Source organism: Heliangelus exortis, chromosome 20 (assembly GCF_036169615.1).
Source record: "Heliangelus exortis chromosome 20, bHelExo1.hap1, whole genome shotgun sequence".
NCBI lineage: Eukaryota > Metazoa > Chordata > Aves > Apodiformes > Trochilidae > Heliangelus > Heliangelus exortis.
Genome location: NC_092441.1, coordinates 2,634,516 through 2,662,300, shown reverse-complemented (window position 1 = coordinate 2,662,300; position 27,785 = coordinate 2,634,516). Strand labels below are relative to the sequence as shown.

General features: G+C 47.4%; 1 protein-coding gene and 1 long non-coding RNA gene across 4 annotated transcripts; one reads left to right on the top strand and one right to left on the bottom strand.

Annotated features, from left to right (window-relative positions):
• Positions 1-72: 72 nt before the first annotated feature.
• Positions 73-27,726, bottom strand: RGS9 (regulator of G protein signaling 9). 3 transcript variants are annotated; one of them, XM_071763851.1, is made up of 18 exons: positions 27,376-27,467; positions 26,757-26,829; positions 23,208-23,304; positions 20,805-20,855; positions 20,544-20,650; positions 19,987-20,038; positions 18,952-19,010; positions 18,474-18,550; positions 16,737-16,818; positions 16,535-16,597; positions 10,191-10,220; positions 9,471-9,532; positions 7,117-7,230; positions 6,277-6,392; positions 5,814-5,901; positions 5,138-5,276; positions 4,063-4,148; positions 73-2,659 (listed from the first exon to the last, which is right to left on the bottom strand). In XM_071763851.1, exons 3-18 carry the CDS (start codon positions 23,290-23,292, stop codon positions 2,482-2,484), a joined length of 1,389 nt encoding a protein of 462 aa, XP_071619952.1. In that variant the 5' UTR covers positions 23,293-23,304; positions 26,757-26,829; positions 27,376-27,467; the 3' UTR covers positions 73-2,481. The 3 variants fall into 3 exon arrangements, with proteins under 3 accessions (XP_071619952.1, XP_071619950.1, XP_071619951.1); XM_071763849.1 differs by lacking the exon at positions 26,757-26,829 and having other exon boundaries at positions 27,376-27,724; XM_071763850.1 differs by lacking the exons at positions 4,063-4,148; positions 26,757-26,829 and having other exon boundaries at positions 27,376-27,726.
• Positions 13,955-14,464, top strand: LOC139805442 (uncharacterized). The gene is made up of 2 exons (XR_011729810.1): positions 13,955-14,110; positions 14,283-14,464. It is a non-coding gene; the product is annotated as an uncharacterized lncRNA (long non-coding RNA).
• Positions 27,727-27,785: the final 59 nt, after the last annotated feature.

The window sequence follows — 27,785 nt, the reverse complement described above, 5'->3', positions numbered from 1 at the left end:
TGCACAGATGGCAGAGAGATGACATAGTGAGGGATGAACACAATGAGACAAGACAGAGAAGGATGAACTCAGTTCTTTTTTCATTTTCTAAATTTATTTTTATTAGACAGATGAATGCGTGGAAGCGATGGCCAAGAAATGAAACAACATATTGCTCTGATTTCCAATGGAAACAAACAATTTCTTGGCTGGCACAAAGTTCAGTTTGTACTGTGGTCACACTTTGTACCAGGCAACCTTCCTCTGCAGAGACTGCACATCAAGGGACTGAGGACATGGGCACTCTGGACATGCCAGATTATTCAGCCTCTAAGCAGAACAGAGCCAGCTGCTGCCTGCAAGTGTAGGACTGGTGTTTCACAAGCACAGTGACTCCAGAGCATGCAGCCCATGTCAGGGGTAGAGTGATGCAAAGATGAGATGATGAAAAAAATCAAGAGAAAGGGATAGGGGAGAGACAACATAGAAAGCAAAGCTGCAGACAAAACAGTGGAATCAGAGGGACTGACTGGAACATAGATTTGTTATTTATTATTTATACTCTGACTTGATCTCCCACATGTTCCTGCATCCTGGCAATCCCAACATGCTCAGTGCTCCACGTTATCCAAACTGAAGAGACTGTAGAGCTCATCACATCCAAGCAGCTCTGGACCAATCCTGCCAAGTTCCTGAGTATCCTTCAGTGCCCTTATGTCAAGGTACTCTGGCAGTGCTTAGTATCTCACAGGAAAAAAACCTTGTGGTTGTAAGCAGAAATGAAAAAAATTACCATCTGTGCCTGCCCACCCTTATGGAATTGCAAAATCTGCAATTGCTTCCACTGGGAATAAGAACAGAAACTTAGAAAGTAAACCTTGACATCAGAGCAAAAGACTTGGGCAAATTGGTTTCAATTCCTCTGAGAAGGTTTATCACCAGCAGGTTCACAGAGGTCACAGACATCTCCCTGGCTCAGCTGCCAAGTGACAGACAGGAGCCCTGCAGTGATCCAGATCAGCCCAGGTAGCCCTGATCCTGAGCTCTGATAACAAGCACAGGGAGGGCAAGAAGCTCTTTTCAAAGCTCTCTGGGTCACAGTTATTGCTTCACCACCTCCCTGTTCACCAGGGACTGGTCTGAGGACTCCCACTCACCCCCAGCTTTCCCCATCTCTCATTTCCTGTGAAATCATTCCAGTAGGAAAAAAGGATGAAAAACACAAACCAGAGAGGAGCTTCCCAGGCCTCAGTGCTTCCCACCCAGCCCCTCTGCTTCCCCTACATTTAACAAACAGTGAAGCTTTTCTGCCCCCTCAATTCCCTTTACTGAGCTTAGCAGAAATCCTCCCACTTCTGGTAAGCACTGGCCAGGTCCAGAGATGCTGGGGTTTCCCAGCAAAGTCTGGAATCTCCCTGAACTCTTTGCACTAACTTAGTATTTTAAGTTCTCTCATTCTAAAGAGCAAAAAAAGACAGAGCAAATGAAAAAAGCAAAACAAAACAAAACAACTAACAAACAAAACCAACAAAAAAACCCAACAACTAAAAGCTGAAATCAGTTTTTAACACCTCTACCCTGGTTCTTCCTGGCCTCTGGGCTACAAGCCAGTGACAACTGGAACTCCCTCCAGTTAGGGTTGTTTCTTGTTTTTTTTTTAACAACTGAAAATAGAAGAGCAGGAAAAAGACAAGACAAGAGTCAGGAAGGATTCAGTGAAAGAAACACAGAGCCACAGCTGCTTCTCTCAGGCTCTCTTGTGAGCCAGCTCTCTACACCTGCACACCTTGCTCATCCTGCAGGGGAGCCACAGGGAAGAGCAGAGCATTCCCCTGGTCACTTCCAACATGCCAGGGAGGACTTGGGAATGTCACTGAAGTTCAGTGGGTCAACTAAACCTTCAGAAACACTCACCCTACACTTTTCACAAGAAGCCAGCCCTGCTCTTCTGTCTGTGGCTCCAGTGCCCTGGCTAAGAGGTGCAGGATCCTTCAAGGACTCCCCTCAGGGGGGGGTTGGGTGCCCAGGATGCATCCCCTGGGAGGGTGTACATTCCCTGGAGAGGATGGACACCAGCTCGGACACACTCTGAGGTGGGCCACCTCCCCCTGCTCCCTGCCAGGTCATCCAATCTCTGCTCCCAGGAAGGCTGATTTCAACCCAAAGGACTGGCACAGCAGAGCTTTCTCCAGCCTTGTGCCATCCTTCCTCCTGGAGGAGCAGGAGGCAGGGAGAGGCAGCAGCCCAGACAGCATCCTACACCCCGAGTCCGGCACAGCCAGCAGCCTGGCTCCGGCAGCATTCTCATGCCTGAGATGCCTGGGAAGTGACATCTGCTGCTCCAGAAGCCATGGAAACAAAGGTGCGGGAAGCAGGCTGTTGGCAGAGCCGAGCTGGGAAAATCTAAAGCAGCACTGACACCTTCAGGAAGGGGAGACGAAGCTCAACACCACCAGCCTCGCCTTGTCTTTTCCCTGCGCTCTGCCCTGCAGGGCTCAGAGCCTACTTGGGAGGAGGTTCTTCCTTCTTGAGCTGGCTCCTGCGATCCAGCTTGCTCATGACCTGCGTGATGTCCACGGTCGTGGCAGCTTCTCTGGCTTTGGCTTCTTCCTCCTGCTGCCTCAGGATGACGGGGCTGGGGCTGGAGGGGAGGTGACGGCGTCCGAAGGGGAAACCCGAGCTGGTTGGAGAGGGAGGGAAAGGAGCAGAGCATTACTGAAAAGCAGAAAGGCACCAAAAACCTCATCCATGGTCAGCAAACTTAGCAGGAGGGCAAGCTCAGACACAGAGCCACTGTCACCCACACCACGAGGAAGCACAAATGTGGATGAGGTGGTTCAAAGCAGGACTTGGTGACTCAGTGTCACACAGCAGCTACAGAACTGCTAAAAGCATCAAGTCAGACTCGGTCCTGGTCCTCATGAGGAGCTCCAGGGCCAGGATATGGCCAGGGTGTTAATCCTTTTCTTGTAAGCATTTGCACATAAAAAACACTCAGTGTAAATGCAAACAGTTGCCATCGGTGGAACTTTTTCTAGTGTCCTAAATTAAGCACAAGATAGGCACCAGTCTGGCTGTTTCTGGTGTCTGTGACACGCTCAAAAAACACCCACTGCCTGCTTCAGCAAAGCCATGGCCAGCAGCCCTGGGAACAAGTGTTAAGCTCTGGATGAGGTAGGAGCTCTCTAGCTCCCCCAGGGTGCTCAGAATTGTGCCTCCAGAACACAAAGGTAGTCACCAGAGGTCAGACAGCATCTGCCAGTGACCCTGGGACATGTGGTTCAGGGAAAAAACTAACCAAACCCCAGGGAAAAATTAACCAAACCCCAAGCAAGTCAGCAGAAGGGTTTTTTTCCACCGACTTGAAATGGGCGTTGGATGAAACCAGAGTGTGAAAATCCTTGATTCCTCTTTCTCATTTGCTAGCTTGGCAAGTGGAAGAGGAACAGAGAGAAGTCACACCACCCAGTCTGGCTCTGAGATTGCAAAGACAGCTTGAAGAAGAAACTGCAGTTCAAATGTCAAAAATGTGCTAAGCAACCTTTATCTTAGTCTGAAAAAAAGCCATTGCAAGCCTGCCCTTTCTAAGGCCATCTACCTCGTGCCAACAGTCACTCCCAGGTAAGATGCTGCTTGCTCTCACCTGGTTGCCTCTCACCTTCTTTTCCCAGGGGATTTGTCCAGGCAGACCCCATGGAGAACCCTGTGTTGGCTCTGTGTCATCTCTGGCAGCCAGTGTTTTGTGGGCAGGAGTTTTCCCATGCCCTGTACATAATGCTCTCTCTCTCTCTCCTTCCAGGAAAGGAGCCCTGATGAATTCAACAATCCCAGCCTTTCCAAACAGACCCAACAGACAAGGCAGCTGAACAATCACCAAGTTGTTTCTGGCTGCACACAAGGCACTTCCAGAAGGCTCACAAATAAACAGCACCACCAGTCTAAAAGTAAGGCAGCTTTTTACTGAAAAATTGTATTTAATTCAGCAAACATCTAAATCCGAGCAAATTTGCTGCAACTCAGCCTTTTTCTACTCTTGCTACAACAGGAGAAACAAAGCCCCCAGAGACATCCAGTTTCACTTGCCTTTTTTTGACAGTCTCTTGTGGCACAATGGCCTTGGCCAGCATTTCCTTGTACACTGGAGACTTCAAATAGCGGCCATAGGAGTCCTACCAGGAGCAAAGAGAGGAACTGGTAGTTATGGGCTGCAAACACCCTCATTAAAATCACCACCAAATACAGCTGGCTCAGGAGCCAGGGAGGCTGGGAACTGGATAATCTCCCCCAGCAGCCCAAGGGACTTTGCATCTTTCAGGCAAATGTAGCTATTTAAACCAATCCCCTTTCATCTCGGTGCTAAATTCCCAGGATTTTCCATCTCACAAGAAAACTTCCCAGGTGAGATCCAGACCAAAAGGTCTGAACTGAACTTAGCCCAGGTGAGGTGCTCATATTTCAGGAGGCAAACTTTTCAGCAGCTTGTGAAAATCAGTGTAGTTCTGCTGCTCTGTGTCAGTTTGCATTAGGTGATGGTCTGGCCCATAATGGTCCTTCCTACCAAGTGTATTTTGTACCATTCCTATGGAATGATGATGGAGGAGTGATGGGTTCTTTGTGGTCACCATGGTACCATGACATACTGTATGCTGATACCAGCCTGCAGCATCAGTCAGACCTAAAAAAAGGTGTCCATCAACAGAAATATGTGAGAAAAAACTCAGTAGAACTCAAGGTGGGGCATGTCTGGTTATGCTCTTTGTACAAAACCCATGGAGTCACACCACAGCTGCTGCCACCTTTCTCATCAACAGCAGAAATCCACTTGGATTCTGGCAGCCCTCTGACAGGAATACCTGTCCAGACCAAGGTAAAAGATTTCTTCAAGCTTTGAAGAATGAGCTGGTGACAAAACTGGTGTTAGAAAGAAAGTAGGACTTGTAGCAGACACCTGACCTCCACCACCTCGGGGACATCTGCCTCAGAGGGAAGGAGAAGCAGCAAAACACAAAAGCCCAACCTAGTGCTTTTTTTTAAGTCAGCAAATATGAGAGATTTTTCAAACAAAGGCCACTTGAAAGTGCCAGCTGATAGCACACAAAGGCATGGGAAGGCCCAGAGAACTACAGTCCCCCTAAGGCTTTGGAAATAAACACCAAACCTTTTTCATCAGCATGTAAATGTGGGTCTGAGCAGCATCTAAAACATAACGATGAGGGTGCTTGAGGCCTCTGACTGTGATTCCCATTGTTGTCCCATCAATGTTAATCCAACGCCTTGCTCCTGGAGCCAGGAAGAGCCTGCAAGGAAGGAGGAGGAAGCAACAGTGGCATCAACAGCTGGGAATTCCTGGGGATCCCTCTGTCTAGGCTTGAGAGGGAAAGTTCCTTCAGCTCCCCACTCCATCCTGCTGTCCTGATCTTCAGCAGTCAATCTCCTCTTCAACAGTTCTACCTGAAGTCACTTCCCCTTGCACTGTTAACACAACATGAACTACATTTTAAACCCACTGCAATCAAAAAGGGTCTCTCCACTCCCCTCCTGGCACCCCCAAGATATTTGCTATTCCACACCTCTACAGAATTACACACAAAGAGCTAAAGGTAATAGTGGAGAACAGAATAGAGGGGAATAGTGGAAAAGCAACTATATAATAAAAAAATGCTTAGGCTTTCATCTTCAAAAGCTCCTTTCCTACGTGGGGAAATAGGAAAGCCACATTTTGATGACAGCTTGCAAACAAAAAGCCTCAGGAATAAATCATTTAAAGAATGGCAACGTGTAGAAAAAGGAGGTGGAACTCGTGTACTTCGAGGATGTAAAATTATCACACTCACTTGTAAATTTCTTCTGCTTTTTCTTTGACCTTGGATTGGTCTCCATACTTGAGATCCTCACAGGCTTCCCAGAAGCCCAGATTCTCTCCTGCACAGCAAGGACACAGTCAGCAGAGAGCAACACTGAGCCAAACACAAGCCCATTTATTAACTCCTAACCGGAATTGGTTTGACTCAATATCTCCTGGCCCAGTTCAGTCCTTCCAATTCTTACCCATTGGATCTGAAGGAGGAAAAGAGTTCCCAGCCAATTCCACCTTGCTGGGTGGTGCCCTGCTCTGTATTTTGCATCCTGTGCCACTAGATGGTACCGCATGCACTGCCTGTCAGCCACTGCCACCAAACCCACTTCTCCCTTCCCTGGGGGAAATCGAGCCCTGCAAAAGCAGAGATTTCCCCCCCTGCTCTGCCTCAGCTGTGCGAGGGGGTGGCCTGGGGAGGGAGAGAGACTCAGCAGACCTACCACTGAACTCCTTCTTCAGGAAGAGCTGGAAGTTCTGCCGACCTTTGGGGTCCCGGATCAGCTCGCTGAAGTTGAAAGCCCAACGCTCCACACGCATCCTGGTGGGGATTTCCACCCTGCACAGGTTGCGAACAAACAGTTTCAGGTAGGCCCCATCGAACTGGTTGATGGATTAGAACCAAAATGCCCTTTGCTGGAATGCCAAGAGACTGCTCAGTGTTTCCCAGAATGCTGAAAATTGCTCCTGAAGTCAGCTAAGGGAGCTGCAATGGAACAACTTGGTGCACAGGGGGATGGGGATTTATCTGGGATTTGTGCTGCTCTCACAGTGACTGGGCAGCTCTGCTGGGGGTTTGACTCAGTCTTCTGGAGAAATCACTGGCTTCTTATAAAGACATTCTGAGAAAGTGCCTTTTGGGGCTACTTAATGGGATATTATCACTCTAACAAGATTGCTGAGCTCTAATGAGAATCAGTAATATGCTGTATGCTTCAAGCCCAGAGATGGCACTGGATAATTAGCAAATAGTCTGAATGGAAAGCCAGAGGAGACCTCAGAGAGGGGATGGAGCTCCAGAAGTGCTCACTGCCATCACCAGTTCAGGAATTTCTGAAATGTTAAGGATGCTCCTCCTGAAGGAGTTAATGCTGGAAGTTCAGCACGGAGTATTTCCCAGAAACAGTTTCTTTATCATGGCCAAGCTGTGTCAGAGAGGGAAAGCTTCCCTGTTCATGATGAGAAACCAGATAGCATGAGGAAACCAGGGTTTCCCTTTTTGGATTTCTCTCAGCATAAAGGCCAATGTAAACCACGAGTTGGGAAAAAATACAAATACATACAGCTTTGCATTGAGATCCCAGAACTCAGGGTCATCTGTTATCCAGGGGTTGCTGGGGAGACATCCAGACACAAAAGGATCATTGGAGAGGAACTGCTCACTGTACTTCACAAGCCTGCAAGTAAATCCAACAAAATCAAAATATTACTTTGCAGGCAGAATAGCAGCCAACCCCATTAGAGACAAATAAATGCCTGCACAGATTTTAGAGATCTTCAGAGGTGCAGGTCTATCACCACAGGGATCTGTAACGTGGCCCCTGCTTTACTAGAAAAAAAATATTAATTAGTTATGTTAATCTTTTTCACTTCCCTAACAGTAATCTCATTGTCTTCCAAAGCAGTGATTTTGTCAGCTCAAGTGCAGGAAGATATCAGGCTCTCTTCCATCACCTCCTTTTGCCTCTCAGCTCCAAGGAAGTGGAACTAAGCCCCAAAGAGCTTCTGTCTCCTCCAGCAATTGGCAGAGGCCAGAGCCTGCCACACATGGCAGTTGATGGTTGAATTTGATGACCTTAGAAGTCTCTTCCAACCTTAATGGTTCTCTGTTTACAGTGAGAAAAGTGCCAGAGAAGAGGAAAGCAGAAAAGGTTCCACAGCCTTCCCACGGGGTGTGGGAGAGCCCAGGCTGAGGTGTGGGAGTGCTGAGGGCTCAGCTTCTCCTTTCCTCCTCACCTACCACCCAGCTCATTCCTCTGCAAATGGCTCTCAGGGCTTGGCACAAAGGAAAAATGTCTCTATCCTTGCAGGAACCAGACAAGCACTTCTCCTACCTTCTAAGTTGGCCAGACTTGTAATTACAACCGATTTCACTAATGTCCTGGAATTTTAGCTTTCTCCTCCTTTTTTTATTCTTGTGAAAAAAAAAAAAAAAATCATCTGGTTTCTGCATTTAAAATTCCTTCCAGGCCAAACTGCTTTCATATGCTCAAAGCTGTGAGTGCACTGTCCAAGGACCCGTTGCTAACGGGCACCTTGGCACAGATCCTGCAATTATCCAATGCTCCTCCTGCACAAAGCAGACCACAGCCTTGGCACCAAAGTGCTTGATCCTATCTTCTTACTGGAAATGCCAAGGCATTCAGCACCTGCATAATTCACTCCAATCTATATATTCTAATCAAGCTACAAATCTCAACCTGTCAACTGGGGGAACACTGCTGTGTCCTTTTAATGATCAGTGCTTTGCAGCTCCTTCTAAATCAATGCAAAGATCTGGTGTATGCACAGCATCTACTTGTTGCTCTCATCCTCATCAGTAACAATCCTCCAGCTGAGATGGAGTTCCAAATTTCCTGAGGATTTTTTTGTCCATTATCCATCAGAAAAGTAGGACTTCTGTGTGAAAAATTCCATTGCCAAGCAGTTAAGCACCAGAAAATTCCTGGAAGATACTCAGGTGCCCCCAGTTCCAGCCCATGGATTGGAAAACTGAGGCTGGGGAGTCAGTGACAGAATGAGCAGAATGCTGGTGCCTTGCAAGATGTTCTCAGAAGACAGGACACTGCACTCTTCCTCCTATTTCAATCATCCAGCACTGCTTTCTCCCAGGGAACAGGCCTGAGCACTTTGTTTATCTCAGGCTGGGTGTGAATCTCCAGGAGGCAATGTCTATGGAATACAGACTGCTGGGGTAGACTGTGCCTCCAGGCAACTGGGAGCACATGGGAATGCAGGTGAGAAATGCCTGAGGAAAACACCAGTGGGTAATGGGAGGACTGGGGCCTTTGCACTTCACTGGCTTCATCAAGAATCTGGGCAGGAAAGTCTCCCGTGGGGAGGAGGAACTGCTAATTAATTGCTTGGACATTCTTCATAACAGAAAATAACCAGAGACTTCCCCAGCTCTGCTGCCTTCTGCTGAGCATCATCATACAAGCAAGAAGCTTTAATGGGGACCAGGGACAGGAGGGTCAGTTTGTTTGTCTGCCCTGGTTCCTCCTCCTGCACAGGCAGAGGGCACAGGACAGACACACTGCTGCACCCTCACAGAGCAGCCTCCACACAGATGCTTTTCCAAGCTACAGAGTTGTGCTGCATCCCAGGATCCAGCCCTGGCCAGCCTGAACATCTCTGTTTCAGAGGGAATCTCAGCTGAGAGGCTGGCATTATTCTGCAGACATGGATTGCAAAGCTCTCCTCAGCTCTTCAACGTGACTGGGACTCCAGTCCCTCCTCTGCCTTGTGCCTCCTGGCCCAGGCAACACAGCCCAGACAGCACAAACAAGCTCCTGTGTGGCCACCACATGGATTGGGCTGAGTCACCAGGTGCCAGAGCAGATAGCTTCATCATCTCATTAGAAGATAAGTGCTGAAGACTAATTAATGTGTGGACAAGAAGGAAATCAGGACTTACCCTCCGATAGAGACAGAAGATTTCACTCTGGGCTTCTTTATGGACTGCTGGTAGTACATGATCTGAAAGGGATCAGACACATCCATGGTTAGGAGCAGGGAGACAGCAAGACAAGGTCTTCTCTGCCTGGACCTCAAGCATGCCCTCTCCCAGGTAGTAAGGCTAACTACAGCACTAACTCCTTCTTCCCTAATTACTGGATGCCCAAGGAAGCAGAGAATCCCTAAACTGCCTCAGTAAAAGGTCTGTTTCCACTGAGCTTATTGCAAATGTCAGAAGAGCATTTTGCAATGTGCAAGTAATTAAAAAGCACTCCCCGTGCTATATAAAACTTGAATAATAGCTCCCATTCTAGGCACCTACAAATGTGCTGGATGATTTAGCATGTAATTAGCATTGATCCTTGGCTGTCTCTGTGCTGGCGCCACTGGATGTATCTCCTACCACTAATTCTGATCTATTGGATTTTAGCCTTGATGTCTGTCTGGTCCTTGCTTGAGCCTTCCCATCACTGGGAGAGCTGCTGCCTGCCTGTCGTGGGAGGTGCAGAGGCAAGGAATGTCCTGGAAACACATTGACCAAAAACTCCACGGGGCAGAGACTCTGCCAGCCAAACCCAGGTCCTTTTAAACCTGCTCATCCCCTGCAAAGGGGGCTTGGGGTCTGATGGAAGGAACACACCCTGGATGAACACCCAGAGGTGTAAGTAGGAACACTCACCTCTCTCCGATAAACATCCATAGTTTTTTTCTGTAAAATAATAATAAATAATAAAAAAAAAAAAACACATCAAAACCCATTAAATTGGGATAGGTGTTTTTCCTCACCTTTTTTTTTTTTTTCTGAGACATGAAAACCCCATTGCAGAGCTGCCGTTGTGCAGAGCTCTCCAATTAATTCTTATTACAATTAAAAATCAAACACAGCAGCTCAGCTAATCAGGGTATCATCAAAGCTAAGAGGATCCACACACAGAAAATCATTCCATTAGCTGTATTTACTGTTTAGCATTGCTTCTTCCATCACAGCCTGCCTGTATGCCTTCAATTAAGGGGTTATTCTAATGGAGCTAAAATAGATTCGTTTACGAGACACAGATTAGATCATTCAATATTAGCTAAAGGAGACAGGAACCAACACATTGCAAAATATAAACACCACAATTAAAAGCCTCAGAAGCAGTATCTGCTGTGCAGAGGGTGCTTACGTTGTGATTTGAATAACTCAGACTATGTTACATGTCATCCACAATTGAAGGCAAGAAATTAACTGCAGGCTGTTTATTCACACAGCTTCCTTTGAAGCACAGTTACTTTGTGTGAAATAAACTTGAGGAGGGAGAAAGAAAAAGACAGGCTAAGTCAGGGGTGTTCCCAGCAAGCCTTTAAAGGCTTTATGCAGTGTTTCAGTGCTTCATCTCCCATTTTAACCAGCAAAATAATGCATATCATAATTATTCTATCAAACTAGCCCTGTGGCAGACACGGGTCCAACAGAGTGCCTTGGGGAAGTGCACTTTGTGAGAGATGAGGGATGGAATGCCACAGGCAGCCTGCTTCCCCCACCAGAGGACCTGCACCCTGAGGTGCCCTTATTTTGGGAAGGGCAAGAGGCTCTTCTAGAGCTGCATTGGGAGGAGACCATCATGGGGACACTTTTTTTGCCTTTAAAAAGTGATCATCGCTCGTGTTGCCCAGGAGGGAGAAACTGTTCCCCAGATGGAAGAAAAAGATGCCTATTTTGCTGCAACTTGGTTGGTTTGGAGAGGGCAGACTCACCATTTCAGCAGCAGGAACCAGCCATGCAGCACATCAGCCAAGCTGTACAGCATTGCCACAAAATCCAGCCCCAAACAACCCCAGCCTGGGCAGTGCAGCACTAACAGAAATCCTCACTGTGGCATTGCAAGGGGAAAAAGCTTTTTCTGCTGGAAATATGTAGCTCTGACCAGCTGCAGTGCACATAACCTCAGCAGGGACAGAGAGGAAAGCAAAGAGGAGCTACACAAGCAGTGATGCTCTGCTTGGCCACACACAAGGAGCTGTGTGCCAGGGGGTAAGGGCTGACACATCAGGGAGAGGAAAAAGCTTTTGGGCAACATGGGCTGTGCAGCCTCCATTGCTGATTCAAAGCCCCCATTTCTCCAGTGTCATCATAGTTACAGCTAGACTGTGGCAAAAAAAAAAAAAAATTATAATTCATCTGCTTGTGCAGAGAAACTCACTGCATTTACTGTCCTAGAGGTGTCTGTCCTCTTTAGGGAACTTTGTTCCTGTTTCAGGCCAGCTATTTCCTGCACAACAGGAGTTCACTGTCTCCTTGGGGAACCTGAGGTACAAACCAGGCCCCAGCAGATTTACAAGTGCCAGCTTGTAAAGGAACTTCAGTGGCAACTTCAGGAAAATCAACACATTCAAATCACTGTTAGATGGTTTTAAAAGGCCCCTCATTTCTTCCTCTGTTTTGTCAAGTGGGTGCCTTGAACAGGCCTGCAGCAAGAAGAGGCAGATGCTGGCTTGAAGACATCTCACTTGATAGTAAAGTTGTGTTATCCTCTACAGGGGTCTTAGAGGTGGGCAGCACACCACACAAACATGATACAAACAGCTGGGGGGAGAGAAAAAAAGAACAGAGTAAGTGAAATGTTATATAGAGCAAGAAAGGCATGAATTAAAATGCTGTCACAATAGAACAACTATACGTGGGTGAGTGAAAATCAAAGCTTGTGCCATGTCTGCAAATAAAGAAAACTGGAGTGGAACCAAGGAGGAGCCCAGTGCTGAACACTCTGCTGAGCCAGCAGGTGCTGGCTATGCTGAGCCCTTCCCAGTTCTCACATTCACAGTAACTGGGGAGGATCAGCTATTTGATGTGCATCATTTCATTTCCCTTCCTCCCACAGTGTTCCCATCACCAGATTCCAGCTTTGCTGCTGCCACGGGGGACCCTGGAAAACTCTGTGTCCCTTTTATCACTGCCAGACACCCCCAGCATCCTTCTCCTCTGCTACTGCCAGCAGCAATGCTGAAGTGCCCTGTGCCACCCACCCCTTATCTGGGACAAAAAAGTTCCTCTAATGAGATTATTTTGCAATGCCCTTAAGGAGTGACTTAGTGCAATTACAGGGGATAAACTCCCCTGCCCTGTCACACCCAAATGGCAATGAGTGAAAGAGCTCAGGTCAGTCCCAGGCCAGTGCTTCCTCACCCAGACACACACAGCAGCTCTTGCACACCTTGCACAGCCTGGTCACACCCTGCTGTCACCAGCTGAGCTCTCCCCATCTGTGCAGGCAGTGGCTGCAAAACTCAGCTGGGAGCCAGCCAGGACCTGATGAGATGGCTGAAGCCACAAACTCCTACAGGAGTTGGGACATCTCATTGCCAGCAAATCATTCACATGGATCTTCTCTGCTCTGCTCTCAGTGTGGGGCTTCCTGACCACACTGTGGAGATGATGGTCATTATGTTCTGGCTGGCCTGGCCACCATTCAGGGTTTGCAGAGGCCATGAACATCTGGACAACAGCTTTGGAGCTTGGACTGGAGAACAAGCACAGGCAACTCTTATCCAGAGCTCATTTTGGAGCAGGGCACAGCAAATCCTGCTTGCACTCAACCCTGAAGGCTGTGCTGCTCTCTGTCCATGCAGGCAGCTTGGCAAGATGTGAGGATGAGCAGGGAGCAGATCCTTCTGCAGCTCCTTAAGCATTGGAATGGGCTGCCCAGGGAAGGGGTGGATTCTCCATCCCTGGAGATATTTCAAAAGAGCCTGGATGTGGCACTCAGTGCCATGGGCTGGGAACCACGGGGGGAGTGGAGCAAGGGTTGGACTTGATGATCTCTGAGGTCCCTTCCAACCCAGCCAATTCTAGGATTCTATTCTATGATTCCTTCTGCAGCTCCTTTGCTGCAAAGCCCCAGCAGCACTGCCTCTCCCACACTGTGGAAGCCAAGAGCAGCCCAGCAGGCACACAGCTCTGTTTCTGCACACACAAACACCTCTTCTCAGGTGCAGACCTGAGCCTTTCCCTGCACACAGCCAGCTGGGAGCCCTGCACACCAGAGACAAAGTCTGAGTCTAAGAGAAAATCATCCCAACCTGCATGGCCAGGGTGCTGGAGCTTCCAGCCCAACAGCTGGGAATCAGATCAGTTCACATGCCCAGTTTCCTCCCAGTTGCTGGTTTTCCCCTGTCTTGTTTCTCTGCTTCTGACTCTGCTGTTTCAGAAGATGTGATGGATGCAGCAGAAGTTACAAGTTTCTCAGGCAGCCAAACTGACAGAGGCTTCAGAAATTAAAGGCCAGCAATAACTAGAACAATCTGTGGCTGATCTGTACAACAAGCCAGGCCCTTTCATTCCAAAGTCCCCAAAATGCATCCCAGTGATTTTTGGCTAAGCTAAAGCACTTTTCACAAAGCCTCTCTGGCTCCAAGAAAAGGCAGAAGCTCAGTGTGTACCTGCTTGGGCAGTTGCCTGGTAACTCCCTAAGCAGTGAGGCTGGATCCTGAGCTTGAGACCTGGGTAACAAAAGGCTAAAGCAAACCTTAATTAGCTGCTCACTGGATGGCTACTTCTGCCTGATTCCTCCTGCTGAACTGCAACTCCTGACTCATTACAAGGGGGAGGGATGCTCATGGGTGAGGAATAAAAGCCTCTGTTTATCCCCAGAGGTCATTATCAATTAGGGAGGGAGCAGCCCACCAAAGGGTCTGAGGCAAGAGAAAGAGAGATGTTCGTGTCAATACCAGCTTCAAAGAAGTCATCCTGATGTCAGGAATTAATTATCACCAGGAATATTTTCTTTCTCAGCTGTCAAGATAAAAGAAAACTAACTGGCCAACAAAGTGAAGACAGACTGAGTGGGAACATGGACAGGAATCAAATAAATGGGCAGTAGATTCATGCCCTCATTTTCCACTCTCATCGTTTCACCTATGTCAGAGCCAGAGGCTGAGCCCACTGCAAGCATCAATAAAACTGCACAATAAAAATTCAGCTTTTACCAGCAGAGCTTGGGCCATCCTTTCTGCTCACCAGAGGCTGTTGAGCCACACATTTTTTGTGAGAGTATTTAAAAATAATTTTTAAAAAAGGCTGGTAGTCCAAAGGTGGCTCTAGGTGGGCTTTTGGCTGTCTAGTGTATGGTCAACTGCTCTTTTAAAAGCAAAAAAGGAGCAACTAAAAAAGGGGAGCTACCCAAAAAAAAAGAAAAAAAAAAAAAGAAGAAAAAAAGGGAGAAAAAAAAAGAAAAAAAAAAAAGAAGAGAAAAAAAAGAAGAGAAAAAAAGAAAAAAAAGAAGAGAAAAAAGAAAGAAATAAGAGAAAAAAAGAAAAAAAAAGAAGAGAAAGAAAGAAAGAAAAAAAGAAGAGAAAAAAAGAAAAAAAAAAGAAGAGAAAAAAGAAGAAGAAAAAAGAAAAAAGAAGAGGAAAAAAAAAGAAGAGAAAGAAAGAAAAAAACAAGAAGAGAAAAAAAAGAAGAGTAAAAAAAGAAAAAAGAAGAGAAAAAAAGAAAAAAAAAAGAAGAGAAAAAAGAAGAAGAAAAAAAGAAAAAAGAAGAGGGGGAAAAAAAAGAAAAAAAGAAGAGAAAAAAAGAAAAATAAAAGAAGAGAAAAAAATAAGAGTAAAAAAAGAAAAAAAAGAAGAGGAAAAAAAAGAAAAAAAGGAAGAGAAAAAAAGGAAAAAAAAGACGAGAAGAAAAAAAAAAGAAGAGGAAGAAAAGAAGAAAAAAAAAAAAAAAGAGCAAAAGGAGGCACAGCTCAGAGACCAGTTCAAAGGAGAGAGGCAGGGAAGTCACCCAAAAGCTGATGTCCTATGTCTCATGCCCTCCTTGGGGTGTCTGCTGCCAGGGGGAACTGATCATCTCTCTCATGGCCAGGGTGGAAACCAAACAGAGATCCCTCAGCTCACTTCCTCTGGGCTCCTAAGCAGCTGGCAGCTGGCTACAGGCTTGCAGATCATTTGCAAACCTCAAATCTCTTCACATGCAAGCTGTAAAAGAGTGGGTGAGAAGTTGGCTTATTCCTCTTTTCCATCCCTCTCCCTTTCCCCCACTCTTCTTCTCTTAAAAAAAGGTTTTCAGCAGCTACTACTTACAGCATGAAAAAATAAAATCCACCTCATCCTACGTTTTGCTCATTTTCAGTCACTATAGCAACAGAACAGAGCTGGCCAAAGCAATTATTCTGCCTCTAGCTGTTGAGATGTTTAAAGGCTGTTACAAAAATGAGAATTTGTGGGAATACAGTCAGTGTGATCACAGTAACATTTGCATTTAATTGCTGAGAGACACTTTGACTTTACTTCCAAATGAACACCACTAAATTCACAAATGCAAGAGTGCTTAAGAGGACTGATGAAAAGGAGAAAGAGCAGAGCAGCTCCAGCTCCTCACCCACTGACTGCATTTGTCTTATTGAGGACTCTGAACCAGTCCCACCCAGCTACAGCTTCCATGGTGTCCATTCATTTATTCTTTTTTTTTTTTTATGGCCTTGCTATACAGGATGCATTTTTAAGCAACATTTTGTGTCTTCTATCCACCACACCAACTTCTCCATCTTCTTGCCACACATTACCCTTTTGGGGCTATTCTGCCATTTTATTTTAAACCTGGATCTTTCCCCTGATCCTTGACACCCCAACCCCCCCCCCCCCAGTCCATTCAGCACTAATGAAAAAGCAGCAGCAACTACCTGGAGGTAGAGGATTCCTTAATTCAGCCTCACCAGCAGAGAAAACATGTCCTGTAGCTAAACATTCACTCTAACTGGTGTGGCAACAAAGCTGACAAAGTATTTTCAAGCCAAAAGACACTGCCAAAGCCTATTTTGAGGGCTCCACCCCTGGACAAGGAGACAGCTTCAACTTCTGGCCTGTTTGGCTGTGATGGCTGAGCTGAGCTGCTCAGCCTGCGGTGTCCAAAAAACCCACAATCCCAGGGACATTGTCTGGATCCTCCCAAACAAATTCAGTAGGTGTGTGAAAAAACAAAACAAAACAAAACAAAACAAAACAAAACAAAACAAAACAAAACAAAACCCAAACCTGTCTCACCTGGTTTACCTTATTTTCATTGGGATCCGTTGCCCGATCTATCCCATACTCCAGGGTGTCTGTCATGCCAGGCTGTTATGAACAAGCAACATCAATGACTTTTTAACTCATCTGTTTTAAAAGTTGGTGGCTCACACAAATACCCCTCAGTGGGGGGAAGTTTGTCCCAGGCAGATGCAGGGAGGGCACTCAAACCACATCTTCTACTTACAGGAGTTCTGTTGACAAGCCAGTAGGCTCTCTCCTGGCAGTCCAGGGCATACCTGTCTGCCTTATTCCGTTCCTTCCCTGCCCTGAAAAGCCAAGAATTCAAGAATTTAACCCTACCAGAGGAATGAATGAATTTTTTGCTCTCCTAAAACCAGTGGGATGAGAAAGGGAGCACAACCCCAGCCTCCCCTGCCCCGTGGGTCCCAGCCTGCCAGGGAGATGCTCTGATGCAGCCTCCTGACCACACCTCCCCCTGGTTAATTCTGAACTGCAGATCATGCTCTTCACATGGCCACACATGACTGTAGCTTTTGAGAAATCATCATCTTCCTGAGCTCAGGCACATCCTCTTTTGATTAGACAGACAGCCCTTTGTTAGGATCTACCACTAATAACTTGTGGTCAGTCCTGCTGCTCTGTGTTTACCCACCTCTGATGGACGTGCAGCACCTCAGGACTGCCCTGCAGAGGTACATCCCAAACACATCTCATCTCTGTCTTGCAGCAAAGAGGGGCATTTCTCACAGAAATTATTTGGAAATGGGGCCAAGCAGTGTTCCCAGGCATTAAACCCCAGATCACCTCTACTATTACCCAGAAAAAGCACCAGCGTGGTTTGGGCTTGCACCAACTCATTCTTTCCCAGGCAAGTTCTGGGCACAATTTTGGGACTCAGCATGGGCAAGAGAGCATTCCCCAGGGGCTGGGTGCATTTGGCCACCCTGCTGTGGTTAAGAGGGTGGATGTGGACTGTTCTGCACCAGTCTGCCCCAGCAGCACCATCAGACAGCCTCAGACGTGTTTCATCTACCAGTTGAGACACAGGCTGGGTATCCAACTTTAAAACTCTGCCTGGCATCTTTTCACCCAAGTCTGACCTCAATTTACAAGAACAACAGTCTCATGTTTAATGAGACACTTATCTGATGAGCTGCATTCTGATGCCTTGGCTGCCAGCCCAGTGAAGACAGAAACACTGCTCAGCAGCAGAGGCAGTGCCTGCTGTGCTGGGAGGTAAAGAAAAGGTAGGAGGAATCCACAGAAGTAGGAAAGATCCTTTCTGCACTAACTTTCCTTGGGAAGTTGAAGGATTCAGCTCCTAAAATAATTTTGGCTGAGTGCCTAATTATGGACTTGAGAGTTTTCTTCAGAAGTCCCTGCTGGGAACATTTACTGCTTCTTCATTCAGCTCAGCTGTGAGACACGTGGAAAAAACCAACTGAACCAGACCAAGGAGAGGTCCCACATCCAGTGCCCTGAGCCACAGATGCTCAGGGACAACCCTGAGCTCCAAGCAGACATCTCTAATGAGGGGGTGCAGCCCCCAGCTTCTGCAGGGAGTCACACCAGGGGCAAAATCAAAACCTCCCCTTGCACACTTACAAAAATCAGTTGCAGAGGAAAGGCACCCAGCTCCTGCTCTCACAAACCACACCAGGTCCCCATCTTTGGCACACAGATGCCAGGCAGGGAAAGAGAGGCAGGTGCAGTGGGCTTTGAGAGCAGTGAAGCCATTTAAAAACATCTGAAATCTTCACTCACAAAGTGTGAAGTGAACCAAGTTCACTTGTTCAGTGGAGGAAGCCCCAGCTGAATGGAAAGGCAGGTTTGTTTCACAATCCTGAGAGGCATTTTTATTTTAAAGCTGCAGTGTATGGGTTTAAACTGAAATTTACCAAGAGAGTGAAGCTCTGCCTCCTCTCATCCCCCCCCTGATGATGCAAAGAAGTCAACTCACTTATACTGCTCCTTGGCCTGCATGATAATAAAATCCCACTTGTAGTTTATTTTTTGATTGAGCATGTTGTAATGTTCCTGGAATAAAAAGAAAAAAAGCAGTTAGCATGAAAATCCTGGAAAAGGCTCTCCCGTGCAAGGGGGTTCTTGACTCTTCATAACTCATCTGGGCCAGGCTGGCAACCAAGCCATGAAATTTGGATTGTTCTGAATGTAATTACACAAATTGCAACAGTTCAAAAATACCACCTCAAGGAGAGCAATTATCCCCACTCAAATTATAACTGACCAGAGTATTTTCCTGTACTGGCCACTTTCTCACTTCCAAAATTTTGACTTTTTACACTGCTGGAGTAACACCTCATGGTACTGAGGAGGTGATTTTTTTGCCACATTCCAGTTTTTAGCAACAGATGGGCTAAAGCTAAAGCTACACCAAATGAGGGGCTTGCAGTGGAACAAGTACAACATCTCCTTACCTTTTCATACTCCTCTAAAATCCCTTTCCTCTTAATGTTCTTCTTTGCTAGGTAAATTGCTGTGGAGGGAGAAGCAAACAAACATTCACTTACACCCAGACCAACAGACCCAAGAATAATTAAAAATTTACCCACATGACAACCACAGCAATCTTTGTCCCAGTATCTTCCTGGCCATAAGCTCCAAGCTCACAAAAGCTCACAGAAGAAAAATTAACTTGGTGCTTTCACTTTGTCACTGATGCTTCCTGAGCCAGTGCCCAGGCTGGGAAGAGCCATGCAGAATGGGCAGTGTGTGCCTCCTGCCAGCAGCCACTCCTTTGGGAATTCAGCCAGGGCTTCCTTGGTCAAAGGACACTGAACCAAGTCTTTAAGATGTTGATGTGATTATGACCACGATGTTTTCCAAACAAGGGCAATGTTTTATTACAAGTTCTAGTAACAACATTCCAATCTAAAACGGGCTTTTTTTTATTTCTCCAGAAGATCTACAGCATTATGCAGATAAAAGCCATGAGAGGACAATCTTGGTGGAAACAATTTTGTGAACTGCACAGCCCACAGAAGCAAACCAAGCTTCTCAGCACAAGTTTCATGACCAGTCCTACCATAAGAAGCATTTAAAAGGCAGCAAAAAATTTGATATGGAAAGAGCCATCAGGACATTCTGGGAGCCTCTGTGCATTATAGAAAGAAAGGGCTTGATCCAGATCTACAGGATGACAGTCTTGGGCTCAGATCCAGAAATATTCAGGGAAATCTAACCTTGCACTTAAAGCTTTCTTTACCCAGCAGAATATTTCAGATGTGTTCCAGTCTGATGGGTCTTAGTGGAACATAAGAAAAGCTTCAGCACTTTCTCTCATCAGGTCCAAAGCATTCCCTGATTTCAGCTTTACTGAGAATTATTCATGAAACAGTAGGAAGGGACAAACATGGGCTGGTCATGGCTTGTGGACACACAGCACAAAAAGATGAAGCAAAAGGGTGAAGCAGGACTGCATGCACAAACATCCAGGATTGCACCTCTCTTACCATAATCTGTGTCATCAGCAGGCAAGCTCTGCACAGGCCAGAAATAGGGGGTCTGCAGAAAAAGAAGCCTCTCGTGAGTGCACAATAGCCTTGAACTCCCAGCACCATCTGCACTGGCAGGGGAGGAAACCTCCTGGGCCATACTGGGAGCCTCAGCTCCTTAGGTGTGTGCCAGCTCCCATTATTACAGTGATTTTTGTGTACTCAGACTCCCCAGATCATTCTGTTTTCCACCATAAATTCCACCTGCTACTTTAAGGCACACGTTTGAAAGAAAACAAAGCTAATTTGAACAAGTGCAGTAATTTAGTTGAAGGAAGTGTCCCAGTTTCCCTGTAAACTATAATGTGACATAGAGAACTGGGGGAACTGGCCTGAGACTTCTCTGTGGATCCCTTCCTCCTTCTTCCTGCACACTGAACAATCAGCACAGCCACACAGGGTGCTCTCATGACTCCACCTCCTGAGCAATTGCCCCTCCTGATCAATTGCCCCTGCTGCTTCATTTTAAAAGTAGTGATCTGCTTCTCAGTGCTTTTATACAAGGTGCAACTCACTTGGAACCTGTACAGGCTGCCATCTGGTCTAAGGGTGAGATTCTTTGGCTCCTGGAGAGGGTAGATGTATCCATATTTGACAAACAGGTCCCCCAGGTGGAGTGCCTCTGGAAATGGAAGAGGCAGATGTTTTGATTGCACAAAAACACTGCACTGGAATTTCAAAGTGAGATGAATTTATCAACGAGGTTTGGACTGTGGAGATCCTAAAGTTTAACAATTCAAAGGTGCAAAAAGCTCCATTGTTGCACTTTTACCCACCTTCCTGAGTGATCTGCAGGCGCTGGAGAATCCACTGCATTATATCATTACCTGGAACACAAAGAAAATGAACTGGGAGTGTGCCAAAATCCATGGGACAAAGGTGAATCCTCCAATCCACACCTCTCACTGTGCTCTGGAGCCCACCCAGGGTACAAACCCCTCCTGCCTTGCAAATCTGCTTTAAATGTACCAGGCAAGAGAAGGAGTGATGAAACCCACTGCCACCTCTCAGGGGCCATGCTGACATTCAGGCTTTTTCCTGACCATCAGCCTCTGTCAGAGAGAGCTCAAGGCAGGCAGTGACCTCTGGAAGAAGCACAACACTTAAACCCTCATCATTGGCTTAGAAAGGACTTAAGCAGTGCAACAGCTTGAAGAGCCAGGGAAGGTGAAGTGCTCCTTGTTCTGCACCAGTCTGCTTTGCAAGATTCACTGTGAAGCATCTCCAGATTCACAGAGCTTGGTCACATCTCAGTTTTAGTAAGAGAGAAGTGATGGGGCCTCTGGAGTCCTTGAAGAGACAGGACTCCCAGTGCAGAAGGGATTTCCAAGGCTCAGATCCAAGCAGCAGTGGTAACAGGACATATCAAAGGGAAGCATGGTTTCTGCATTCACAAACACTTCACCTTTCTTAGTTTTTTTTGGCAGGTGTGGCCATGAACCTCCAGCAGTTTTAGTTTTATGTTGCAGGGCAGGGGGAGAGTGAGGGGTTTCCTCCAAACCTCCCCTAGGATTGCAGATTGAGGTGTTGACCTTTCCTGACATTGCAGTGCTGACTTAACTTTCTAATAGGGGCTCAGAGCTCTTATCCTACTGCCTGCTTCCTGAAATAGATGAAATTAAAGGATTATCTCATCACTCATTTCTAGACAGCTCCTTGTAAGCATTTTCCCCCAAAGGTGAGCACTTAACATGGAAGTTTATTTCCTTTTTCTGTTGTCAGCCACTTTACAAAATTTAACTAGTTAGCTTCCTGCAGGTGAAGGGCAAAGCTCTCTTTGGTGGATCTGTGTCCACTGCTCTAATGCCTTCACCACACCCTCACTAAACATCAATCAGTCTCTTTTGCAGCACCCAGGAGCTGACCAGTGTAGCTGTGACTAAAAATAATCATCATCCAGAGGGTGCTGCCTGCCATGCAGGGAGACTGGAACTCCCTTGTCTATCAGAAGTAGAATTTATGACTTCTGCAAGAGGAAACTTGTAGCAGTTCTGGTTAAGGAACCAGAATGAAGCAGACAGCACGCAAAGAGGATAAGACCCATCAGGCATCTTCCTTCCACATCTAGCCCCAGACTTTTGGGAAGTGGTATTTGAGACTGGTCAGACATCAAGAGAAGTGCTTGTTCCCCCTGCCTTGGTCTAGGTGGCATCTTCAGCACAGCAGAAACTTTTCTACAGTGCTGCCTGCACTGTTCACTGACTGCAAGGCAAAGCACCCCACCAGGTCCAGCTGCCTGACAGCTCTGTAAGCCAGGATATGGTTTGTAGGAAGCTTCAGATGTTGTCCAAGTTCTCCTGACCTTCTCACAGACTGAGAGACCCCCAGGCAAACAATTTCATCTCAGTGCCCCTGCTTCCTCATTTAAAAAAAAAATAAAATAACTAAATGGGGCAAACAACACTCAGGACCTCCAGGGCTCAGCAAAGACAGTGGGGAAAAAGTGATCTATCTGGCTAGGTTTTCTCCTGAGTTGCTCAGAGCAAGCTCACTGGTTTCAGTGGGAGTTTTTGTTCTGAATTTCAGAGTGCTGCAAAAGACCAGGAGGAAACTTTGGTACAGTATGTGGGAATAGTTATGCTGGGGGATCCTGACAAGAGCTTTTGTGGAGGCTTGGAGAAGAGGGAAGGAGAGGTAGTGATAGTGGCCTGTGAAAGGAGCTAACAGGCACAGCACAGCTCCCCATCTGCTGCTGCTTCAGCCTGCTTGAAGGAGGAAAAGCTGTCATTTAGAGGCAGAGAAGTGGGCTGAATATTTTGTTCTTTTCCTGCATAGTGAAGATAAATAATTATTAGCAGCAAGTGTGAAAAGGAAGACTAATTGTTGTTCATTTCTGAAGTTCTGTCTGACTTCAGTGTGTCTATTTTAAGTGGATTTTAATATTTATCCTTCTTTGTGATCCCACTAGGGAGACAGCAGGAGGCTGAAGCACCCATTCACCTAAGAGGATGCAAGGTTACTTGAGCTAACTTCATGTGAGAGAGCTAAAAGCATATCAAGCTTTGTGTCTTTGATTCAAAGAGCTAGAAGTGCAGTGAGAATGAGTTAAAGGGAGCAGGAATGTGTCAAAGGATGTATGGCAGATATATCTGGGAGCATGGGATGGCCATGGGATCCACACACAGCTTTTCCTTGATGAGCTTCCTTGATCCAGTGCCTTCCCCCAGTGAGGATCTCACCTGTCACAGCGTGGGGGATGTTGGTGATCATCACAACCTGTGTCTGAGTCTTGATGCCCGTGTCTGGACTCTGCATCTCCATCATAAGTGCTTCAATCTGCAAGGCAAGGAGGGGACATCTTAGAGGAGGTGACAGGAGGGACCCCCAGCTCTGGGCAGCATCCCAGGGAGGTGAGCAGCACCTGGCCACAGGAACAGATGCAATGACCACAGTCATCTCCAAACATCCCCTTTTTCCATGGCATCATCAGAGATGCCACCTCCAAACCATGTCAGCTTTCAGCACTGACTCAGTGTCACTCCCTTCCACAGTGGGGGTTAGCAGAGGAGGGACAGGATGTAAACACTCCATGAGAGATGAGCTAAAAATAAAAGGAAATCTCTGCCACACCACAAATGTTCTTCTCTGGCTCAGTGGGCTGTTTGCTGGGGCAATAAGAAAGAAAAAGGGAGGAGGGAATAAAGTCTGTCCTTCTAGTGCACAAATACCCCAGCTGTGCACAGCCTCGTAGATATTGCACCATGCACCAAGAAAAAAAGCAATATTTTGGCTGAAGACCAAGCAGCAAAGGTTCTGGTTTTTGGTCTGCAGATAATAACCAGACAGGACTTAAGAGGAGCAACAGGAAGAGCACACCACTTTGCTGCAGGGCTGAGCAAGAAGCTCAAACCCAGGGGAGATGAGAACAGCCTGTCCTTTGAGAAAACACAGCCACCACCCCAGCCAAGGCTTTGAAAAACTGACCAAGGAGTGATCAGAGCAGGGACCAGAAGTCACATGTGGGAAAGCAGCCTGCAAACCCAGAAACAGAACCCCCTGGCAGGAGGGAGGTGCCCAAGGGACACTTCAGCCATTCCTGTGGATGTTGCACCCACCCACTTGGGGTATCAGCTCCCTCTGGGCAGCAAAGCCCAAGAAAGACCCTTTGGAGCTGGGACACCATCCACACAGCCACCCTGCTCTCTGGCAGCATCTCCTGCCTTGGAATCCCAAGGGATGCTGGTGATTTGTTTATAGACTCAGATCATGATGCCCAGGATGAGTCTCACCCTCAGGGCCAGACTGCTTTTATTTTGGGTTCCCAGTTATCTTGGTTTATTTATTCTTTTATTTAAGAGATGGAGATTTTAAGGGGTGTGTTCCTCCTCTCCCACCACCCTAAACGTGCAAAAGCCTCCTACTTGCACTCAGGATGCTCCACTCAGACACTCTCTGGCCATGCTCCTCATTTCTTCTCCTCTCACCTCAGATTGTCATCACAGCACCTCCCACAAAGCTGATGCTCCCCTTTTTCTGTTCTGCTTCCAGAGATATTAAACCCAAACTAGTCCAACAGGACCAATGTGGTCTCTCTGCACATCCATTTGGGGCAAGGCTGTAGCTTTTTAACAAGGATTAGAGGGTTTAATGCTTGGGACTTGATGACACCCATGCCTAATAAAGGGTATTGTCTTCACAGGCACCACAGTGACTTTGCTCCTAAGTCTTGCCAAATCCAGTGAGGATTTAAGCCTGTAGTGACAGGATGCACTCTGAGCTTGACAGTAAAAATGGATTTTCAACTGCTTTTAAAGCCAGTGTCAAATTAATACTGAGATGGGGAAGGCTGGTAAAATTACACACAAGTATTTTTATATTACGCTTACAGAAAATATTTTAAAACAGCAAAACCAGGCCCAAAATGATGAAATAGGAAGACTCTTTTAGGCCTTTTAACTGAAGCCTCAATTTTGGCCTCTGCAAGATCAAGACAGGGTGTGGGGAGATGCCCATGTGAGACAAGGCAGGGCCAAACAGCCCAGCAAGCAGGGAACCCATTTAGGAAACTGGGAGTCAGTTCCCTGCAAGCAAACAGGGGGGGAGATCCTGGGGAAGTCACTCACTGTCTCCATCCCAAATATCCACAGGGATACTGGGGGCAAACACTGTGCTGCTCATCACCTCCACACCCCAGTGCCAGGACCTCCAGACAGGTCCCATCAGCCCCCAGCAGGATTTGTTCCCTACAAGTGGCACAGCCTGGGGCTGCTGTTCAGTCCCTGGTGGGCTTGAGGATGGGTTTTAAGCAGGCAGAGAGTGAAGAATTGGCTCAGAAAGCCAAAGAGCCTCCCAGCACAGCATGTTCCCTTTCTTCAGCCAGCACAGAGCTCCAGCCTCTTGTTGCCTTCAGACCCCCCCGGGCTCCCTCTTGTCGTTGGAGAAATGAATATTAAAAAGAAAGAAGTGAGATGAGCCAGGGAGCTGCTGTCAGGGGGGTGGCTGCTGCTCTGGCTGCAAACAGCAAACCTCAGCCTGCCTCTTCTTCTCCTCCTAAGGGATGACTCTGGGGATTACTGGGTGCTGGGGATGAGGAGCTGCCAGCACCAGCCCCCTGGGAGGTGGGGAAGGTTGGTTAAAATACAGTGGGGATATTTCCTCACCCTGCTGAGGGCTCTAACCCAGCTTGTCAAGCTTTCAGCCAGGGATGTTCTGTCTGGTTTGAGTTTTATAGAGCCAGAAGCCACTTCCTGATGCTGGCTGATGGATGGAGGTGCCCAGAGAGGTTAAATATCAACAAGAAGACTGCTAAAAGGAGCCAGGTTCTGGAGGGAGATCACCTCAAGGGCAGGGACACCAGGATGCACAAACCCCACCAAGGTTTCCCTTCAGAATCTCTGCGTGGAGGTGAGCTCACCCTGAAAGCCACAGAGGAGGCAACAGGAAAACTGTCTGTGCCCATCTGATCACAAGAAGGCAGTGGGTTCACTGAGTGCAAAGCAAAACTCAAACTCACAAATGGTAAGAAAAAAAAAAAAACAAAAAAAAAACCAAAGCAAAACAAAACATCACTGCATTTTAGGAGGGTGAGGGTCCTCTCTGTGAATGAGCAGTGATTGATGGGGTGCCCATGGTTCTGGAGAAGGAGGGTGGATCCAACATGGATGGATTCAGCATGGATGGATTCAGCATGGATGCTGGATGCTTCCCAAAGGAGGAAGCAGGAGGGGTGATGAGGATTGATGGATTGCTTGGGGGAATTGGCCTGGGTGTGTTTCCCATCCTACAGAGCAGCTAAAGCATTACTGCTGGTTGTTGTTATTCTGCACCCCACACACACAACCCCATTACTCAGTGCAGGTTTTGGCCCAGAGTATTTCCCCCAGCAGGGCTCCCCAGCCAAATTTACCTTGAAAGGCACAGCACCAAGAAAAATACCTTTCTTACTTCTTCTAACACAAAAAGTACAGTGCTTGTATGCCTGGCACCTGCTCTGTTTCCCCCTTGGAAACCTCCTCAGGTGGTGGGTGTTGCAGGAGAGCTGACTACAACCCAAACAGCAGCTGGCTGGCTGGACTTGTCACTGGAAATTCAGCTAATACCCCTCAACAGGATAAGCCAGGGGCAGGAGGTGGGTGGGAGAAAAGCTAGCTTAGCATTCTGCTTTTTAAAATCTGCAGATACCAGTTGTACTAAAACCAGCTACACTTTTGAATGAATGGTACAGAAAAAAAAAGAAAAAAAAAAAAAAGAAAAAAAAAAAAAGAACACCCAATGCTTTACAAAACTACCCATCACATCCAAAAGTGTAGGCATTCATCTTCCCACTCCTTCAACTGTTTCTGGTCACAAATACGCTCGTTTCTGAAAAAAAAACAAAAAAAAGTGGAAGAGGCAGAGAGCAGACAATTGGCCACGACACATCCTCTGAAAGCAGCCATCAGGTGGAAGCCCTGGGAGCTTCACACTGGACTGAGCGTGGCCCAGAGCTGAACCGAGTGGTCTGGCACCACATCTGCTGATTTTTCTCCTGGGAAAAGACAGTTTGGGGCGTCTTTGGGGAAAAAAGATGGGAAAGAGAGAAAACGTTGTCAGGAGAATTACTCTGCTGATGCCAAGCTACAAAAATAAACAAAATCCCAGTTCCATTTCCTCCATGACTTCAGCACAGATTGCCCCTCAGCCCTGAATCCTGGAGCCAGATGGGATCCCCGGGGCTCTGCAACAGGTTTGTGGCTCCCAAGACCTGGTGATGGGGCTGTCATCCCTCGGTGACATCCCCAGAGGTGCCCCGTGGCTGAGCAGCATTCTATGAACCCGGGAGCACCCGGGTACCGCACCGCATCACCCCGCCCGGACACCGCGCCTGCCAGAACCGTGCAGCTGTTCCTAGCGCTGCTCAGCCCTCACCTTTTTCAGGAAGGCCATCCGAGGCCGGTACCGCTGGCCCTGATCCAGCCGTGTGATCGTCATGGTTCCGAACCGGGTAGCGATGAGGACGGATCGGGCAGAAGGAGCGGCAGCCCCGCTCCGCAGCACCTGCGGGACGATCCCCCCCGGCCACGGCCACCGCCACCGCCTCCTCTCCCGGCCGGGGGCGGCGCCAGAGCCGCGCGTCGCAGCCAATCAGCGCCCGCCGTCCCATGCTCATTTGCATGAAGCGAGGGAGCGGCGCGGCTGCCGCCTCGGGGCGCTAGTAGGGGGCGGGGCCTGGGTGTGGCAAGGGGTGTGGTCTGGGTGTGGCACTTACACGTGATCTGGGTGTGGCAAGGGGGTGTGGCCTGGGTGTGGCACTTACACGTGATCTGGGTGTGGCAAGG